Here is a 21,678-nt window from a genome sequence, read left to right on the forward strand (position 1 = left end):
TCTTGTCCGAATAAAGCTGTTCTGCGCACCACCAGACAGGTAAATGTACCTTTTGATAGACAATGACATCGACATTTGAAGTTGAAAGTTCTTAAATTGCAGTGTGAATGCTGTAGTGCTTTGTTGAATCATGTTGAAAAGGCATGAAAGCTTTGCTTGAGACCGCTAATGTGGTTGCTTGCTTGCGTCAAGAAGCACCATGTGTGAAAGAACATATTTCTTTTTTAAAACATTACCCACAAATTGTGTGTGAGTGAGGTGAAAGATGTGTGAGAGAAAAGAGAAGTACAAATATTTGCTGAAAAGCAGAGCAGATGATTCCTTATTAAGAAAGAAAATATAAGGGGGAAAGCATAACATTCTCACTACAATTATTTTAAAATCAGTTTATGATATCAAAACAGTTGAATACTATTTGAGGGGTTTTGGGACTTTTCAAAATGACTTTGTGTTTCTACCACAACGTATGAGGAAGAATACATTGAAAGGAGCAGAGTATAATATTTTTTCATTGCATTTTATTGCAAAAAATATGAAATGCTCCAGTTTTTCCACTGTGAGAAGTGTTGGTCATCCTGCCATCGCTACCTGAGGGGAAGTCTTCAGCCGTCTCCATGTGTCTGTTTCTTTTTCTGCAGGATCATGCAATAACTGCAGAAAGAACTCCCACGGAACTTGGTGGAAGGACGTGTCGAGCACCAAGAAAGAACCCAATCAAGATTGACAAGGATCCAAGAATGTTTTGTATCACTTTCGCAACTCTGAAAGATAATATTTTTTAATGCAGGTTTCGAGTTGAACATTTTCCACAGTCATTTTGAATGAGTGAAAGATCACAGTAGAAGTTGCTCTGAACAACATTTTAAATAGCAATGGTAGAAGTAGTTTATGTATGGGGGAGTTTGCAGAGGACAGGGTTAGCAATGTTCAGGAGCAAATGTATTTCTTGCAGAGAATACACGATGACTCCACATGATGAATGTTGGCTTTAAAAACATCCAGCCTTATAAATCCCCCTCGCAGTGGAACATCAGAGTACAGTCATGCTGCGGTGGATCGTCTCAGGTTATTGGATGACTTGCTTCAGCAGTGAAAGAGTCAAAGATGCAGCTATTTTAGTGGCAGTGGGCGTGGTCTCATCAGATAACGGGACAGGCTGAGGAGACCGGAGCTGGGATCAGTCTGTGAAAACTACCGAAACTCACAACAACAACAAAACCTCGTTTAAACTCCGTTAGAAGAAGATGCGACTTGCTGGGCGGCGGTGATCTGAGTTACTGGGAGAACTGGTGTTCCTCCGGTGTTTGGCCGACGTCAGGGATGTGACGGTGGAGTGAGCGTAAAGTCCGGGTTCACAGTAAGACAGAAGCGCTTTCCTTAGGTTTGGGGGGGTTTTCTTTTGTTAATTCCATAATGCAAAGCGACAAACCAGAGTCGAGCGAGCCCAAGGGCGCGGAGGGTCCGAGCTCCACCGAGGAGGAGAAGGCACCGACCACGGTGGCCACGCTCGACCCTCCGGCTTCCAAGGGGATCAGCGCCGTCGCGGTTCTCTGGACCTTCGGGAAATGCCTCGGGGCCCTGCTGCCCGTGTACCTGGCCGGGTACTACCGGGTCAGCACCAGCCTGCTGGTGTTCGGCATGATGGTGTACACCGGATGGAAGCACGCCCGGGAGGCCAAGGAGGCGCGCCTGAAGTGCGCCATCCAGCTGCAGGACCACGAGCAGGAGTACACGTCCATGAGAGTGTCCAGGATCAAGAGGGACCTCCCTGCCTGGGTGAGACACGAGCACACAACGAGAGAGGGTGTTTGTAACCTGACAGCACAGCCACCACCCTGAGCCCACCACCCTGAGCCCACTGTGACCTAACCCCACATCACATAAACACCCTTAAACCACAGCGTCACAGACACATGTGCAGGGTCTGATCAACACTAGGTTCCTAGTGTATTCTCAGGCAAGGGCCCCCAGGAGATAGAAAACAATCCAGGGACCTGTGCATCCCTTGGAATAATTAGACATGACTTGTTGTTCTTACACTTCTACTTAGTTGTGTGTAAGAAAAACATAATAGAAATGTCATAGAAAGATATTAAACATGCATCTCAAATATTTTCACCTTGTCAACACAGAAGTGGAAATCGCCGGGTAACTCATGATATGATACAATTCATGGCCCGCGATCAAGATATTATCACGATCCAGCTATTCTGCAATAATTGATATATTGAAAGACAATAATACAACAATGCAGCTTGATATCATTTAACTGAAGAAGTAAACAAAATGCTCCTTCAGAGGTAAAGTGCATTGGAAGATGATATATCGTCCCACTCCTAATCTTGATCATTTCAATAGAAGATTCCGGAAATTTTCCATAGACACGCACGCAAAGGGCCATGGACCCCACAATTGACAACCGCTGTGATAAAGAATGGTTTCCAGTAACTCAGCTATTTTTAGCTGCTATGGATTCACATAATTGTCCAGGGTCTCCAGAGAAAACAGTAACATCCTTAAATAACATCCCTGTATACAGTGAGATTCAGACTCTGCTCTTCAGATCTTTTAGCAATTCTCTTCCTGCTGGAGTTTAGGTCCTCATTCAAACGTGCACACATGCTGTAGTTCCTTTTTGTCACATAGTACTTTGTTCTCCCAGGATTTCCTCTAATATATGAGTGTGAGTGTGTATGTTGTGACTAAACCTCTCTAAAAGTAAATTGGAGCAGGTCGGGACACTTAGAGGATCAAATTCTTTGTGCAGTTTTAATTATAGATCGCTGGAAAATTAGTAAGACATGCACCAATCATCGAAATGCTGGAACCCACATGGGTCTGTTTTCACTCTGTGTATCTGGCCACACCCAAACAAGGTTCCTGTGTTGTTTCAGTAACTGCTTACATAACCAGACAGCATGCACACTCATTCAATTATTAAAAGTGGGTCCTCTCCATGTTGTTGTACAGTATACTGCACAACAAATGGCCTCTGTTAGCATTATGAATAAAATATAAAAAGAGATTGGAAGCACTCATACTGGAGAAGTGATTTGCAAAGATAAACAATGTAATAGCACATCCATCATTCAAAGAGATGTTTAAAATGACAGATTCTGCACTGCTTTGCTTTTTTCTTATTGGAAATATTTACACGTGGTGCACAAGGCCACATTTCCAGATGCTGAATCATTTCCTGAAAGTGTTGTGATGGGGATGATTATCATGCTCTATTCTTAATGATTGTATCCTCTTTGTATGTCTTCCTGTTACTGTAGGTCAACTTCCCAGATGTTGAGAAAGTTGAGTGGCTGAATAAGGTAAAATATTATCGGTTTCCTATTTCACTTCATCCTTTTAGCCAATGACGTTACTCAAAGGTAATGTGTATCCCTCTTTTGTTAAGCCTTTAGCACAGACACACGTCTGCCCATTCAATAGCTCAGCTGTCGTGCTGAATGACACTAGGTGGTGTGTGTTTTGTTAATAGCTGATGCTAGCTGAGGGTAGCCTTCCCTCTGTTGCTTCCACATTCCCAGAAAAAAGGCCCAACCCCCCCGATTTGTGTAGCCATTCTGTCTGTGCTGCAGAGAGAAGGCCCAGTGCCAGGGCGCCCTCTCAACATTTCCATTTCATTACAGACTAGCACACAGGAAGGGGGAGGAGCTGCCCAGTCCCTGTTAAACTAAATAAAAACTGCAGCTATTGTTCCTGCCTCCAACTTTCTCGCTCTCTCTGACAGACAAGGGTGATGTAGAGAATCAGAAATATAAGTTCTCGTGGTGACAGGACCACGAGATCTGAGCCGACGAAGCAGAGGTTTGAGACTTTTCCCTGGAGGGGAAGGTCAGCAGATTCCACTGTTGCTCAGGCTTCGTCCTCCTCAGGAGCAGGCGGCTGATGACTCACTCTCTGCTTATGCCAGACAGTAACCAACCCTGCTTTTTTATTTTTTCCACAGTCACACAAGCACCCAACTAAACACTGCCCCTGCTTTGTTCTATCCCCTGTAGAAATGGATCATAGCAGCTTCATTCATATAGCAACATTCATATCTTGCAAAAACATTTGCACATGAGAAGACAAACAGCTGAGGAAACTCAACTGGCCACAGCTGTCTCTCTCATTCCTCTATTATTGCCTGTGGAAGCCAAAGCATCTGACAAATAGTCTTGTTGTAATGTACATGGCTAAAATGACTAAGTGTACTTACTGGGTGAAAACGTCCTGGAGGTATATTATATATCTTCTCTCTTACAACCTTGTGCTTGGCGACCTGACCAGGTGCTGCAGCAGGTTTGGCCTTTCGTTGGCCAGTACCTGGAGAAGCTGCTGGTGGAAACCATCGCTCCATCCATCCGAGCTTCAAGCTCCCACCTCCAGACCCTCAGCTTCACAAAAGTGGACATGGGAGACAAGGTGAGAGCGTTACTATAATATGAGGCAGAGTTAAAAGATTTAGACTAATGCTGCACGTTCTTTACAGCACATAATGTGCAAACAAATGTTCTCTCTGTTTTCTGCAGGCCATGAAGGTTGTAGGGATCAAGGCACACACAGAGAACGACAAGGGACAAGTCCTGCTAGATCTGTATATCAGGTGAAGGGTCATGCTTTGCTCTTTGTGTTTGTTAGACCCCAGTCAGAACTGAAATGATCTGACCTGCTACAGTCTCACAATTAATCAATATAATTTTGGTTGTGGTTACTTCCAAAATATCAAGACTGAACACCACCCAATGTCTGATACTTTTCTTAAATTGGTAAAATCTTTCTTTGTTCATTCCCTCCTGACTCCTCTCTACCACAGGGTTACACTTTTCCCTCCATGCCAACTTTCAGTTTTGCATCCTGCCCTAACGCTCTCTCTCTCTCTCTCTCTCTCTCTCTCTCTCTCTCTCTCTCTCTCTCTCTCTCTCTCTCTCTCTCTCTCTCTCTCTCTCTCTCTCTCTCTCTCTCTCTCTCTCTCTCTCTCTCTCTCTCTCTCACTTGCTTTCTTGCACGAAATACATGCTTATTTACATAAAGAGTGGGTAAGTGAGATCCTGGAGACACATTCAGGTCGATTTTAAAACCACATGTTCTTAGAGCTGACCATTTGTTATTGGATCTCTCAGGGTGGATTATAATATCAGGTCTGAACAGATCCGTCTCTCCTGTTTTACAGCTTCCAGAAGGTTTCACTAAACGTGACACTTTGCTTCTTTTATCTTCAGCTATGTTGGTAATGTGGAGATCAATGTTGAGGTGAAAAGATACTTCTGCAAGGCTGGAGTCAAAGGAATACAGGTATGTCTTATCGAGCTGTAAATATTTTATTATTCTTTTTTATTATTTAAGAAAATGTCCACATAAAGCTCATGGGTTTACTTAGCAGATCTTTCAAAAGCATCTTCTCTGTCTCTAGCTTCATGGGATGATGAGAGTGATTCTGGAGCCTCTGATTGGAGATGTGCCCATAGTGGGCGCCGTCACCATGTTTTTCATCCGCAGGCCCGTAAGTCCATTTTATAAGCACCTCTATGTGTACTTTTCTTGTTGTGGCCTTAAACCCAGATTCCTGTCCCCATCACATATCTCAGTTTAGCCTCATATACATTTCCTGCTATTGATTTCCTACCAGTCCTGATTGATTTGCTGCAGAGTCACTTATTCTGTCTAAATCTCTTCCTAGAAACTGGACATTAATTGGACGGGAATGACTAATTTGTTGGACGTCCCTGGACTGAAGTGAGTCGTGCTGAAAAAACGTTACTTAGGTTTACACATTAGTAACAGTAAATATTTGATTTCCCTGTGGATTGTATTACACAGGGATGAATACATTATGCAGGCAGTTTTCATTGACACTACTTCCTCCTTGGTCTCAGTGTCATGTCAGACAGCATGATTATGGATGCCATTGCCTCCTTCTTGGTTTTGCCAAACCGCCTGGTTGTCCCCCTGGTTCCTGGCCTGCATGTGGCTCAACTACGCTCTCCTTTGCCAAGGGTAAAGCCTGAACATGCAACTGCAGATAGAGATATTATTTCACATCTCAGCAAACACCAAAATATGATACTTTACACCCTCTTTTTCTTTCTCAGGGTGTGGTTCGCATCCACCTAGTGGAGGCACAGAATCTAGCAGCAGAGGACAACTATGTGAAAGGGGTCACGGCCGGCTTGTCTGACCCTTACGCCATATTGAGGGTCGGCCCTCAGACCTTTACCTCCCATCACGTTGACAACACAGACTCTCCCAAGTGGGGGGAAATGTATGAGGTAAGGAGAATGAAGAGTTTTAATTTGGTGAGGCTGGAATCTATGTTGTTATTATTCTGCGCACACAGGGGTGGAAATATTCTTAGCTTTTCATGGATTTCATGTGTCATTTCACCTTGTTCTGTATTTGAGTTTGAGACTGTTCATTTACATTCATTAGGCCGTAGCCAGCATCCACTCAGTCCGTTCTGTGCGTCTTCATGTCCTTATGTGTGTCTGGTGCATCAGGTTATTGTCCATGAAGTGCCTGGTCAAGAGTTGGAGGTGGAGGTATATGACAAAGACACAGACCAGGATGATTTCCTGGGCAGGTACATATACATAGTTCATGTCTTCTGTGTGCCAATGTTGAATCTGACATTGCCACATTTCATCTGCCACTTTTCATGGTCAATGGGGAAATGTTTAGTATTCTAACAATCAATTAATTTATAAAAATGTATGCTTTGATCATTTTATCTTCAGCGAAACATTAGTCTTTTAGTAATTCCGCCTTACACTCCTCCTTCATACAGGGCCAAACTGGATTTGGGAATTGTGAAGAAATCCACATTTGTCGATGATGTGAGTAAAGAATGTTTTCATATGGTTCAGAATATTCTTTTGTAAAAGCAAAGTCTTGAGGTTTATTTAATTTAATACAGAGAAACATAGTAACAGGTTGCACGAACATGATAAACATGATTTCTAGCCGAGGCTAGTGTAGAAATATCACAATGCATTGTTATAATAGAATTATAACTTAATCTGACACACACACACACACACAGAGAAAGGGACATGATCAAATGAGCAAAGTAATTATATCAAATTGCAAAATCATAGAACATGAGCACAGCTGCATGAACAGCAGGTTTGGTTTTGTTTTAGCATCGCGATAAAATATTTTCAGATTAGTCCGGTTTTTTCTACATTTCTGTAGGTAAGAATTCCAAAAATGTTGTCCCATTACTGAAAAAGATGAGTGACTGATAGTGCTTTTTTTGCTGTGCCAAGCTGAATTTACTCTGTGGATTGTAAATGTGTGTCTGTGGCTGTTTCCCCAGTGGTTCACTCTGAAGGACACCACGTCAGGACGGGTTCATTTCCGACTGGAGTGGTTGACCTTGTTGCCCAGCAGCGAACGACTAGAGCAGGTTTGAGTCACTTATTTCCAGTGATACTGTACATTCCCCTTAGGTGATTACCCTTGGCACTCACAGTGGATTTTTGTGTGCCACTCAGCCCTCATTATTGTCTCACACAATTACAGTTTATAAAAATCTCTGTTCAATTCCCTCCCAGATCCTAAAGAGAAACGAGAGTGTGACTAGTAAGACTGCCGATCCACCGTCTTCTGCCATCTTGGTTGTGTATCTGGACAAGGCTGAGGCACTTCCTGTGAGTCAAATGTCTCTGTGTGTGCCACCGTGTTCGTGCTCAGCTCTGAGCGGCTTCCTGTGTGTGGTCACACTTGAAGCAGAGCAGTCTGTTAACTGCCATCTGTTAGACATTCCACATTGTTGTTGCCTTGTCCTCTAACCCTGTTCCCTCCAGTGCAATGCAGAGTGGGGCTAACTTTATCCAGGACTGTCGAACACATAGTTCCTGCTGTGCTCATTTCTGCATTCATATCTCATACTAAAAGCAAAAGCATTGACTGAATCCTCGGAATGAAGCTCACTCTTTGTGGTTTCTCTCGGGGCAAATCTCTACTTCCTGATTATGCCAAGCAGCACGGGGCTCTTATTATTTCTGCTGTTGCTATGGCAGCCTGTGAAACACTATTATTCACACAAACCATGTGTTGTCAGAATGGCTGATGAGTTTTTTTAGCTGTGCTCTTGGTCACAGAAGAAGTCTTTGTTCACATGCTTCACTGTGTTTTCATATTTGTCTAATAAGAGATGTTCTGGTACCATTTCCCCCTTTTAGATACAGATTCTGATACCTGGACATATCAGCCAATCAGATACAAGTGCATTAAAAAACACATATAATGCATTTTAACAGCTCTATGCTACTAACCCTGTATGAAAGTGATTTTTCCCAGTAGAATTAATTTCATAGGATGTATTTTATTTTCTAGTTTTACAGTCAGAACTGGAAAAAAAAACAAATAAACAAATCCACGAATACATAATAATGACTTCCTGTAAATAGCTGTTAAAGTGAAGCCACAGTTAATAGACATTAAAGACCTTTTAATTTTGAAACAGTACAGTAACAGTAGGAAACAGAGTAACAGCAACTTACACTAAATAAATCAAGGAATAAATTGGCTACACACTAGTGCCACCCCTTGCATATGGGGTAGTATTGCATGTGGTACTTGTCGCCATTTTTGCTTGCTAGACTTCTGACATTATAGTTAGCTGTGGCTAATGCTACACTGCCTACTCCAGTGGCAGTAGAGTGCAACTGCCGATTTGAAGCAGCAAACAAGAAGTGATTTCCTAGCAAACAAATCTGCAATTTTATCTGACTGGGGAAAAAACTTACTTTAAAGATGTGGTTTTGGATTGGTACATAGATGTGTGAACTATATCAGTATATATCAATATTTATATGTCTTATACTGTGCATCTTTTAGATGAAGAAGGGAAATAAAGAGCCCAATCCCATGGTGCAGTTGTCTGTGGAGGATGTCACGAGAGAAAGCAAGGTATTTCTAATGAGAAGAAACAATTGTGCTGTTTTTATCTTGATTTAATGTGAATCTTGAACGTCTAATTAAAATCCCCCCTACTGTCTATTCCTGCCTTTAGACTTGTTACACAACTGTTAATCCAGATTGGGAGGAAGCGTTTACCTTCTTCATCCACAATCCACTCAAACAGGACATAGACATTCAGGTAACAGCTCAAAAGCTCATTAGCTGATTTGCAATAAACATTTAAGTCAGGCATTCTGATAGACATACTAGTTGTTGTCTTATTTTGGTTTTTCTCTTCATTTAAAATGCACCAGGTGAAGGACGCCGACCGTGTACAAAACTTGGGGAGTCTGACCATCCCTTTGTCCCGTTTGATGTCCAACGCCAATCTTTCTCTGGACCAGTGGTTCCAGTTGGACAATTCTGGATCAGCCAGTCGCATCTATATCAATTCAGTTCTCAGGGTAAACCACAAATAGACCAAAGCACAAAGTAGAAGTGTGTACTGGGCTCACAACTGGAAATTAATTCTGTGATTTTGGTCGCACTTTATCTCTTATTTTTTCCACTGCACAATAGCTCCTGTGGTTAGATGAGGAACGTATTGGAGCAGATGTGTCATCTGATCTGGCAGCTGGACTTTCCAAACAGCTGCCACAACAGAGCTCCCCTCATCCGAGCTTTGCCACAGAGGTAACAGATGACAGTGTATATATGTACATGTTAGAACAGTTTATATTGCACGTATACATATTTAAAAGTTTGTAATCTTTTTCAGGGAGTGCTCAGGATTCACCTGTTGGCAGGTCAGAATCTTGTTCCGAAAGACAACCTGATGGGAGGAATGGTGAAAGGGAAAAGTGATCCTTACGTCAAAATCAACGTTGGGGGTGAAACATTCACGAGTCATGTTATCAAGGGCAATCTGAACCCCACATGGAATGAGATGTACGAGGTAAATAACAGGAAGTAATGGAAAGAAAATAGATTTAACGCTCTACTTTATGTTTATTGCTGGTAAAATGTAGTGTTTGCATGCATTTAAAAATGTTTTGTATACTTTGGTTTGAAAGATTGTGACTGTGTTCTCCCTTCAGGTGATTCTAACACAACTGCCAGGCCAGGACCTGGTTGTGGAAATGTTTGATAAAGACATGGACATGAAGGACGACTTCATGGGAAGGTAGCTGCGTATTATTTACGTATCACATTCATTAATTAGGTTCAGGAAGATGCATTCATATGTCATATGTCTTGACACACAGGTTGAAGATTCGTCTGAAGGATATCATTGATTCCCAGTACACTGATCAGGTGAGATACTTCAAACACACCATTGATGGTTTTAGTCATGTGGTTAGAATGAGGGAAAAGCAGCACAGCAAGTGGACATTGAACCAAAAGTAAACAAAGATTGGTCAGAGACATTTCGAGTTCTAGAAAAAGGGCGAAAGAATAAGCACAAAGGTTCTGTGAAATAAAAACAAAATTTTAATCAATGATCTGAGTACAGGCCTTAAAAAGTCTTGAATATATTAAAATATGATGTACTAGCGCTTAGATATATTCAGGTATAGGTCTTTATTATGTTGTTCACATTCATTTAGCTTAATTTTTTAATAAAAAAAGGTTTGGTAATATGCAGAGATACTATTGTTCTTCTGTGTTGCAGTTCTCTCTTAATGATACATATATAAGCACGGGGTAATAAAACTGCTAACATGACCAACATGGACACATTCTGTCTGTACCTGTAGTTTGTGATGAGCATATCAACGGTTATTCTCTATGTGCCTACTTCTTCAAAAAGGTCTCAAATGTAACTTGTTGAAACCTGCAGAAACTTGATAAGCTACATGAACACGGTTCCTCTTTATTTCTCAGTGGTACACTCTAAGTGACGTGAAATCTGGTCGACTTCACTTGGTGCTGGAATGGGTTCCAACATCCTCAGAGTCTGACAGGTTGGACCAGGTCAGTACTTTCAGATCAAGTCATTGATGGATACTTTGTGTTTAGCTCGATTTACATTTACTCTTCTCTTGCCTGTGTATTCAGGTTCTTCAGTTCCGTTCCAGACAGTCCTACCAGAACAAAGCCATTTCCTCGGCAGGCCTACTGTTTGTGTATATCGAGCAAGCAGATGGTTTACCGGTGAGGCCTTAGAGATTGCCGTAAAGGATTAAATGCAGGGTTAAAGCAGTAAAACCACAAAGAACATAATTGTCTGTTCTATCTCTTTGCAGGTGAAGAAGAGCGGAAAAGAGCCTAAAGTGGGAGCAGAGCTGACTCTCGGAGAAATGTCTCGCAAAACGACAGTAAGCCACCAAAAATAAATAGACGAAGCACTTAATTCTAATTCAGATAATACTGAGTTTGAAGGTTCTCCCTTTTTTCTAACACTTGTTCTAAAGGTATGTGAGCGCAGCACATCACCTCAGTGGAATGAGGCTTTCTGTTACCTGGTTCAAGATCCCAGAAAAGATGTTCTTGTAATCAAGGTGGGACGTCTTCACTGCTTATTCAACACACCATAGATGCAAATATTGAAACGTTTGATTACAAACACTCCCTCTTTGTTATGTTTCTCCAGTTCTCTCACAGCTGGACCCTGCCCATTGGTTCCCTGGTGGTTCCTATTAAAGAGCTGCTGTCGGAACCCGAGCTGGTCCTGGACCAGTGGTTCAATCTGGATGGAGCTTCACCAGACAGTCAGGTTCTCCTGAGGGCTGAACTTAAGGTGGGAGAACTCAAGTCTTTTCATTTTCTCTGTATGTGTCATGTTAGATAGTTGGTGTGTGTGCTTAAGTTTCTTTTTCTTCATATCTTTATCTCGTACAGTAATTTGTACAGTTTTATTTTGCTCTCTGTTATTGTAACATATTTATCTTTGTATTTGTTTAGCTCCATTTAACCTCATATAATATTTTTCTTTGTTTCTTTCTCATGTGTATGTCTGTATCTTTGGAGTCTGTTGCTTTAAAGTCAGTTCTCAGATTTTGTACTTGATCTACTGATATTGATATTTACAGTCAGGACTGTTACAAAGCTGATTAACAGAGTGAAATAATTAATATCCAATTCAACTACAGATGCTGATTCCCACCAAATGTCCTGGTGCCACTGATAAAGCCAAGTTCACTTCGGCATCAGACCCCTCTCCTGCTCAGCGAAAACCTGAGAATAAGACAGTGCTGAGGTGAGACCATCCATCCGTCCATCCATCCATCCATCCATCTCACCATTTCTCGATTCTCTCTTAAATTCCCCTCATTACTACATTTAAGGTCCAGTTCAGTGGACACTCCTCCTGTGGAGACCATTGTCTCTTCAGACATTTCACACAAACACGTTGACGTAAAGGAAACAGCAGCCGAGGTGATTGAAGAGAAGGTGGAAGAACCCCCGAGCCCTGCCATGGCACAACCTCCCCACACTTCTCCAGACCTCAGCTTTGCCAGTGAGGTACATTGCTGAATAGTGATCTACAGCACCAGATACAAGCAGGAGAAAGTTACACCATCACGTTTAATAAAGTACATGATCTATTTATATAGTTAAATGGTCTCTTCTTATAGGGGCTGCTGAGAATCATCCTGCTGGAGGCCCAGAGTCTGGTTGCCAAAGACAGTATGATGGGCGGTATGGTAAAGGGCAAGAGTGACCCCTATGCAAAGATCAGTGTTGGAGACTCTGCGTTTAAGAGTAACGTGATCAAGGAGAAGCTCAACCCAGTCTGGAATGAAATGTATGAGGTAAGTAGAGGCGACTGCACAATTTGAACTCTCATTAGCTGACTGATATGGAGATGATACTGATAACCAGGAGCAACTGTCCTCTGCTGCCACAGGTGGTGCTGAGGCCCCAGTCGGGACAGGAGGTGCAAGTGGAGCTATACGACAAAGACATGGACAAAGATGACTTCCTGGGCAGGTGAGGGCAAATGTGGAGATGTCCAGCTGGACAGCAGATACTGGTATCACTTGTATATAATGATGTGTTGTAGTTTGAGAAAACAGAAAAAAGAGCTGAGTATTTTCAATAATGTAGGATTATAGTCGAAAACAATGACTGTAACAGCATCAGGAACTATTCATACTTTAGATTTAGTATTTTTGTCCACATTTTTAGTGACTAAGCTCAACTTCACACATGTGCATTTTATTCTTCATTTCGAACAGATTCAAAATCAGTGTCGCAGACATTATCCGTTCCCAGTACATAGACGAGGTGAGTTTAATAACTGTGTATGAATATGTGTTCCTCTGGTGTAATCACAGGCTGTGACTCAGTACATGTACTTGTCATCTCTGCCTCAGTGGTACTTGCTGAGTGACGTGAAGTCTGGACGTATTCGCCTCATATTGGAGTGGGTTGCAGCAGTGTCCTCTAATAACAACCTGGAGCAAGTTAGTGCAACATTTTTATGATTTGTTCAGGTTTCTTCTGTCAATCATGCACATATTTTATTCATCATGATTTGTGTTGCCTGTTGCTCTCTCAAACAAATAGCTTCAGCTGCCCAGCTGATTCAATGTGCACATCCCCACTGTAATGAATCACTCTAATGTTTTTCTTGATGTTAATTCTCTGCTGCAGGTGATGCAGCTCCAGTCTCTCCAGTCTTACCAGAACAAGGCTGTTTCCTCTGCAGCTCTGCTCTTTGTCTATGTAGACAGAGCCCACTCATTGCCTGTGAGTACCTTGTCATTTTGTATCCAGGTAGTGTGCTGCCTCTGAGGTATAGCAAGTAATTGTTGGAAAACATGTGCTGCTGAAGAGATGCTCAACTGGAATAAAGTGGAAAATTACTTCACTCTCTTCAGAATTTGTTGTATAAGTTGTTGGCACAGCAAGTTAAGGATATTTTAAGAAAGGAAGAGTTAAGCGTTACGTATTTCTGTGTCTAGTTCAAGAAAAGTGGAAAGGAGCCCAAGGCTGGGGCCGAGCTTGTATTTGGAAACACAACCTACAAAACCAAGGTATGACTCTGATAACAAACACCTGAAACACACACACAAGTAACTAAACAATTGTGTTGGTATATGACTAACAATTTTGCAGAGTAAATAGATAAAAGCTACTATGTGTGAATTAAAGAAATCATAACTTTGGCTCCTCCCAGTATAACGACTGACAAATAAGCAGCTTTGTGAGCAGTGCTTACAATGCTACCATGAAGATGTTTCAGTTGAACCCACGAGGAAGACACAACTTTAAGTGCTGTATATGATTTTTATATTTGCTCCTTTTCTTCTGTTTGAAGGTTTGTGATCGCTCCTCATCTCCTCAGTGGAGTGAGGCATTCTACTTTTCGGTGCGGGACCCTGAAAAGGAGATGCTCATAGTGAAGGTGAGTTATACACACTATCTAAAGCCTGCTGTAAAAATAAAGCATAATCTCTGACTGACTTTATGAATGTGCCCTGATAACTGGTAGTTGTCAAGTGCGTGGGACCAGCCAATGGGATCTCTGGTTGTTACTGTCAGAGAGCTGCTCACCAAGACACAGCTGGTCCTGGACCAGTGGATGCATCTGGATGGAGCTTTACCTGAAAGTGAGATTCTACTTAGGGCTGAACTCAAGGTAAGAGAAAACACACACACACACACACACGCACGTAGGGTATTGGTGCCATTGTCTCTGATACACAGAATAACCAACCAGAAATGTGTCATTGACAGATCCTGAACTCAAGGATGACTGAGGTTCCACAGCCCTCTGTGACTAGTTCAGAGAAAGAAAAGATGGTCACCGGCTCTGACAAGGCCTTCAGAGCAGCGAGGGAAGAGGAAGAAATCTCAGAGCGTCCAACACATGAGTGAGTGTTTGGGTTGATATGATGTCATGTCTCACACATATGTTCTATTCTATAAGTTTGCAAAACAATACACATTTGAAACAAACAACCAGACTGACACTCAGTAGAGTTCATACCTCCACAAAGGCCCAACAGTCCCCTTATGAAACAACATTTTAATTTTAATTTGGACCTGCACCAAATTGTACACACTAAATATCGGTCCCCTAAAATCACAATGTTAGAGAAAATGAAAAAAACATCTGAATCCACCCCTGATCCAGATCCCAGTGGGTTCTCCACCGACCCATACTGCATCCTTCCGCTAAATTCATGGTAATCTATTCAGTAGTTTTTGTGTAATCCTGCTAACAATTAGACGTAGAGACAGACAAACAAACACAGGCGAAAACATGAACGTAATAATGAACATGAGAACATGAAAACTGCTGTGTCTCTGAGTTAGTGTAGCATTGGGAAGCTGGAGTTTCTCAGGAAATGTACTCTAATTTCAAAGTATAGCCTGTTGTTTTGTGACAGCTCTATACAGTATATATATGTGTGTGTGTGTTCAGGTCTGTTGCTGTATCCAACCAGCCCAAACAACCCGAGGCAGCAGAAACCCCTGCTGCCGCGGCTCCTGTTGAGCCAGCTGCCGTTTACACTGCACCTGAAACATTCCCTTCTGCTGCTGCTGTGAGTTTCATCACATATCAGTCAGTTGTTATTGTGTTTTGTCTCTTTTCACCTTCATAACCTTGATTAGATTTTTGCTCAGCTGGAGAGAGAACCAACAGATGGGGAGGAGCGTCCCTCACAATCAGACACATCAGTGAAAGGAGACTTTGAACCACAGCAAACAAAGGGGTGAGCTCCATGTTGTCTTAAAGGTCCAGTGTGTAAGGTTTAGAGGGATCTGTTGGTAATCAGCTGAAAGTCATTCTCAGCGTGTTATTGTTACCTCAGAATGAGCACTTCATATTTACATCAGGAGTTCGTCATGTCGCAGTTGTAGACCACCACAAAGAATCCAGAATTTTCCCACTGAGTCTGTGTGTGTGTGTGTCTGTGTGTCTGTGTGTGTGTGTAGTGCTGGTCCAGATAGCCTTGCTTTTGCCACAGTGACTGGTCTTCCTGCTGAAACCCTGGGTCCAGCAGAGCTTAAAGAAACTCTTCCAGCACACACCAGCCCCAGCAAGGACTTTGGGGAGGAGGTGGGTTTATTAAGCTTTCACCAAGCACCTAATAGGAGTTGTGTCCCATCAATTGTTATGCACCATTTCTTCTTATCTTGAATATAATGTAAATTACTGCTGCAGAAGAAGCTGAAATCACCTCTTCTAGACAAATGCATTTGAATACTAAACTGTCTGTGTAGTTTTAAGAAGGGACCTTATACAGGAAACAACATAATTTATTTTGATAAACAGCATTGAAGGAAATTCATCTATCTTAAAAGGGTTAATTCAACTATTATAGTGGCAGCAGTAACATCTATTTAAAAATCGACTCCTGTAGATGTGGTGAAATGTTCAATAAGCATCTGCTCGAGAAGAAACAACCAGGTGCTCTAGGAAATATTTGGAGATTAAGAATATCAGTGATTTTGGCCACAGAGGTTGAATTGCATATATAGATAAAGATCTAAAATCATGACATAAAGAATAAATGCTTTTCTCCACTCATATGCTTGCTCTTTGTGGTGTCCTGTTTAAAGTTGCCACACATTAAAAGCTCCATTACTTCCTGTATTTTTTTGAAGTCAATTACAATGTTCATCCTCTAGGGGGTGCTGAGGATTCACCTGCTGGAGGCCCAGAAGCTGGTGGCAAAGGACAACGTGATGATGATGAAGGGCAAGAGTGACCCCTACGTCAAAATCAACATAGGTGGTGTTAGCTTTAAGAGTCATGTTATAAAAGAGAATCTTAACCCAACGTGGAATGAAATGTACGAGGTAGGAAGTGCTCTTATTTTGAATACTCAACATAATCTGTGTTTCATTGTATGTTCAGTATTTAAGTTATTTTACTGTGGCCTTTCGTTTGTTTTGAATAGACGGTGATAAGCAGGAACAGCGTTCAGGAGATCAAGTTTGAAGCGTTTGATAAAGATCTAGATTCTGATGACTTCCTGGGCAGGTGTGTGTCCTGAGCACTGCTCACTGTTGGTTCATGAGTAACTTTTATTTGAACCCAAGATAAAAAAAATATGTAGGATCCTTTGGTCATTGATCTAAACACTGGTCTCACTGAAGCTGGTTCATTGAGGACTAGCAAACTGGGACATATTCTTTTTTTTAAACTCGTATTTTGTTGTGTTTCTTCTGTTTTCATTATTTAAGTGTTAAAATAAACCTAAATGTCAGAGCAGGAAATCTAGAAATATGACATTGAAATTCTATTTTAAATATTCCTTGTTTTCTTATTCACAGATTTAGTATAAAGCTGAACGAGGTCATCAGATCGCAGTACACTGATCAGGTCGGTCTTTAACTCATAATCAGATTTCCCAGCTTGTGAATGGTTTAATTTCCTCATTTAACGTTTCCGTTCTACTTTGCCTCTGCTGCAGTGGTACACGCTGAACGATGTGAAGTCTGGGCAGGTTCACCTGATACTGGAGTGGGTTCCTACAGTTTCACATTCAGTCAATCTTGACCAGGTTGGTCAATAATCCTTTTTTGCAGTTTTATCTACCACCCAGTTTTAACCTCTGCCTATCCAGATTATCGAGGTGTACCCAGGAGAGCAGGGAGCATTATTCTCATCACAACATTATCTATAGACCTAATCGGCTGTTCTCCTTGTCGCAGGTCCTGCAGCTTCAAACTCTCCAGTCTTTCCAGAACAAAGGTGTTCCCTCTGCTGCTCTGCTCTTTGTCCACATGGAGAGAGCACAATCATTACCTGTAAGTTTCCTGCAGTTTATCCACATGCTGTTTAATAGTTAACGAAAACCAGTAGTCATGTTATAAAACCTGAGTGCCTCTCTCTGCCCGATCAGTTGAAGAAAAGTGGAAAAGAGCCCAAAGCGGGTGCTGAGCTCGTTCTGGGTGAAACAACGTACAAAACCAAAGTGAGAATCCTTACACATAGTCCTCAACACTCAGTCCAATTGATTAAGTTTGAAATGTAGTGATGCTATCTTATCTTTTCATCGCCGCTGAGAAGCTGTGTGACCGCAGCACCTGTCCCAAGTGGAGCGAGTCTTTCTACTTCCTGGTCCGTGACCCTAAACATCAGATGCTAGTTGTAAAGGCAAGACATTTCTAAACATTTGTTTGTTTGAAGAGAGCAAATCTACTGTTTGCAGAAATGTTGAATGAAACTGTCATTATTTCTCTCTCTTGCATTGCAGCTGTCGAGTGGCTGGGACCAGCCAATGGGATCTCTGGTTGTTACCATGAAGGAGCTTCTTGCAGAGCCACATCTGGTCCTGGACCAGTGGTTCCGTTTGGATGGAGCCGCACCCCAGAGTCAAATCCTTCTGAGGGCTGAACTCAAGGTAAGGATGCAGACACATCTGACTCACATATGCGAGTATTCGAATGTTGTATTTAATCGCTAAAAAAGTAAGATATCTGTGATACCACGCTGAATCTGTTTTCCGTAGATGCTGGATTCCAAGATGGGGGATATGATCAGTGCAGGGACTCTGCCCTGTGCCGCCTCTGGCTCTGGAGTTGGACAGGTGAAGTTGTCGCTGTCGTACTCCTCACAGGACAAGAAGCTCATCGTGGTCGTCCATGCTTGCAGGTGTGTTTTCTAAAATACTGTGCTTGTTTACTCCAGTTATATATTAACTTACACCCAGAATATTAATAAATGTAAGAAATCGATACAACATTCTTTGATTCCATGATGTGTTTATAGTTATAGTAGAAAAACGGTTTGCTTAAATACTGTATATATATAAAACTGTTCTAGAAGAAGAACTTACAAAGTGAGGACATAGTTGATAAAACCTGCCCTGGGAACCCTGGGAATCCTCAAGCTGCCAATAGATGGAACGAGCCCTCTGGCATTCCTTCCTTCTATCATTGCCACTGTTCCTCTGCTGCCACTATTGTTGATGTTATTGTGGTTATTAGTGGTGGATGATATAATTATAATTCTTTTGATTATTAAGATTTTGAAGACATGAAGACATAGTAGTGGTGGGAGTGGTACGTTTAGTGTGTTGCTGTTATGCTGACTGACTGAGGATGTTTTTGCTGCTGAACCACAGCACAGGTATGCTGAGGTAGTCTGAGCTCATTTGAAGATGGGTGTGAGGTGTGATGTATTTTTTTGTGTGTCTACGTGTTTTGTTTTTTATATTAAGGAAATCAAGATAAAATCTGAAGTGGAGAAAATGAGAAATGCATAATTTGCACATTGCTCTGTATTTATTCTACAGAGTATTATACTGCTCTTATGTGCTGGGATGTTTGGAATATGCTTTGAAAAATGATCTAAGATATACTTTAATCTATTTGTCTGTGTGCAGAGGTCTGACACCTCAGACGAAGGATGGTGTCGACAGCTACGTCTCCCTCATGCTGCTGCCAGACAAAAGCAAGGCCACCAAGAGGAAGACAGCAGTGAAGAAAAGAGACGTGCAGCCAGAATACAAGGAGAGGTAATCAGCTAACTGACTGACTGCATTGTATTCACACTCGAGCTTTTTTTAAATCTGCGATGATCCTTTTTAGCTTCAGTATTCACGTCTTTTGATCTTTGCCATTTTCTCTAAGGTTTGAGTATGATCTGCCGCTGGAGGAGACAAGATTCAGGTGCCTCAGTGTGTCAGTGAAAAATAACTCTGCCTCGTTCAGGAGCCGTGACGTGATTGGACAGGTCAGTCTGAGAATCTACAGTATTTACACCACTCCTCAATGTGGCATGGGACCCACAGGAGTTCTTGTACTTCAACGTTTTAAAAAGTAGTGCATCCCACACACTCTGACAGATCTAATATGTTTGCCAGTAGTCATTTGTTTGTAGTTCAGAGGTAAATACACAAAGTGACACAAGTAACCAGTCCAGAAAAACACACAGAAAATGTGTTGAAATCCACACTTGTCCATATCCGGCCTTGCAGGACGCTTTAAGTGTATCCCTCCCTTTTCAGATTCCTTCAATGTGAAGCTAAATAAATACATGTTAACATTGTGTCATTTCTGTTCTCCAGGTGCAGATTGGGTTGGTTGAAGTTGACCTGATTCGTGGCGTCACAGAATGGTGAGTAGAGTGGACGGACACTCATTGTTTGAGTCTGACTCAAACAATCTGCTGAGTTTGTCATATGCGAAAGACAAACTTGAGAAAATGTCTGCACCACATTTTCTGTAAATTTTCCAGATGTCTAAAAAAACCCGCTATAGTTTAAGTGTTTTTTGTGAGAAAGAAAAAAAATTATGAAACTGCTCAAATCTAGAGTTAACATATTAAGTTTGCAGGTATGTGTGTACAGCAGAAAAAATGGATGCCGGAGTGAATGGAAGCATTCTGGAATGGATGGAGTATCAGAATCCGAAAGCTTTACTGTCATTGCAAGAAATTGCATTAATATGCAGTTAATCACCTTCATAAACCATCAATTCATACACACATTCCTACACTCACATCAGGGAGCCGCTTCGTCTATGATATCATTTAACTCTGCACTTGAGGATCATCATTACTTGTTTTCCATTGACCGACTGTCGCTGTCTTTATTCTAGGTTCACCCTGAAAGATGAGGATGAATAGTCGCTCTGCTTGCTGATGACGTAAGATGATGACGATGATGTCATCGCTCAACTTGGCATTGTGCCATTGCTGCAACTCACACGGATGCCTTCTCCTTCACACCTCTGCACACAGCTCCACCGTGGCAGCCTTACCTGCATCCACCCAGCTCTTTGTGTATCAACATGCTGTATAATATATAGAAGTGGACTGCACTGCATATTCACATACATCAATACTCTCACCAAAGATACGTCTTCACACACTTCGACACAAAGATAATGGGCTGAGGTAGCGGAGTTGAGGTTAAAGTGCACGTTTTTTTTGAATGAAGGTTACTTGACTATATGAAGGATTACTAGTTTGAAAGATTGTGTGGAGCAGAGGGAAGATGTAAAGGTACAGAAAGAATTGAGTCATGTTTATGTTTTTGCTATTTTTATTGGTGCAAGAATGTTTGATCTGAGAGTATCTCAGTAGAAGAGCAGTACCATTTTTGACCGTTGTTATGTGTTGCACATGGATGCTAAAGCTTTTTCAGTATTTCGGATCTGAAACGACAGGTTTACATTGGGTTTAATATATATTTTTCGATGCTTTGCTACATTTGTGTTTGAATTGGCTTTTGAAAACAATCGTGTGTGTTTTTCTTTTCTACAAGACATCTGTTACATTGCACCTGTGTTACAATCAAATTGTGCTGTATTTGATTTTATGTATATTTGCTAAGATCATGGATCAGATACTGTGTGTTGACAGATTAAAAAATAAACAATGGTGTTGTGCAATGATTTTATGGGGGGTTGGAATTAGAAAACAGTTTTGATTTTGAGATTTGAGTTTCTCAAGACTTCAACAACAGTATCAGGTGCAAAAAGTTACATTTTTCCTGTAACCGATGAATCAGAAGCTGTGATTTTGTTGTCTCAGATTCTGTGGTTTCCTGCAGTCTCATCGGGTCGTCTTTATCAAAGACATGAATGCTAGTTTTAGTTTAATGAGGCCATTGACAACAAGTCAAGCTCTCCTCAGCAGCTTTTATATAAAATGTACAGCTCTGAAGATCATGAAAAAAGATCTCGAGCCTCTCAGGAGAAAATGAATCTGAGGATGAGAATGAGCAGGGCAGCAGCCAATCTGTATCGCCCTGTTAGAGAGTGGGTTTAAATGCTGTTTGAGGGGTACTGTCGCAAGTGATCCCAAAGAACACTGGTCACCGCTGTAGAAAACCCCACTTTGTGGGCAGATGCACGAGAAGTTTCAAC

General features: G+C 41.7%; 1 protein-coding gene across 2 annotated transcripts; it reads left to right on the forward strand.

Moving 5' to 3' along the window:
* Positions 1–1,160: 1,160 nt before the first annotated feature.
* Positions 1,161–21,190, forward strand: esyt1b (extended synaptotagmin-like protein 1b). 2 transcript variants are annotated; one of them, XM_061070124.1, is made up of 52 exons: positions 1,161–1,776; positions 3,279–3,320; positions 4,285–4,419; positions 4,527–4,600; positions 5,217–5,289; positions 5,408–5,497; positions 5,675–5,730; positions 5,871–5,991; positions 6,087–6,263; positions 6,492–6,574; positions 6,779–6,827; positions 7,310–7,399; positions 7,548–7,643; positions 8,836–8,907; positions 9,011–9,097; positions 9,213–9,362; positions 9,478–9,591; positions 9,677–9,853; positions 9,996–10,081; positions 10,164–10,212; positions 10,783–10,872; positions 10,957–11,052; positions 11,145–11,216; positions 11,313–11,399; positions 11,492–11,638; positions 11,991–12,097; positions 12,186–12,363; positions 12,477–12,653; positions 12,749–12,831; positions 13,080–13,128; positions 13,218–13,307; positions 13,498–13,593; positions 13,809–13,880; positions 14,165–14,251; positions 14,339–14,485; positions 14,584–14,720; positions 15,275–15,395; positions 15,466–15,566; positions 15,790–15,913; positions 16,486–16,656; positions 16,758–16,840; positions 17,134–17,182; positions 17,274–17,363; positions 17,515–17,610; positions 17,706–17,777; positions 17,873–17,959; positions 18,060–18,206; positions 18,315–18,457; positions 19,191–19,322; positions 19,438–19,540; positions 19,875–19,924; positions 20,407–21,190. In XM_061070124.1, the coding sequence occupies exons 1-52, from the start codon at positions 1,414–1,416 to the stop codon at positions 20,432–20,434; spliced, it is 5,496 nt and encodes a 1,831-aa protein (XP_060926107.1). In that variant the 5' UTR covers positions 1,161–1,413; the 3' UTR covers positions 20,435–21,190. The 2 variants fall into 2 exon arrangements, with proteins under 2 accessions (XP_060926107.1, XP_060926108.1); XM_061070125.1 differs by having other exon boundaries at positions 15,478–15,566.
* Positions 21,191–21,678: the final 488 nt, after the last annotated feature.

The sequence above is a fragment of the Limanda limanda genome, chromosome 4, assembly GCF_963576545.1.
Source record: "Limanda limanda chromosome 4, fLimLim1.1, whole genome shotgun sequence".
In the NCBI taxonomy this organism is placed as follows: domain Eukaryota; kingdom Metazoa; phylum Chordata; class Actinopteri; order Pleuronectiformes; family Pleuronectidae; genus Limanda; species Limanda limanda.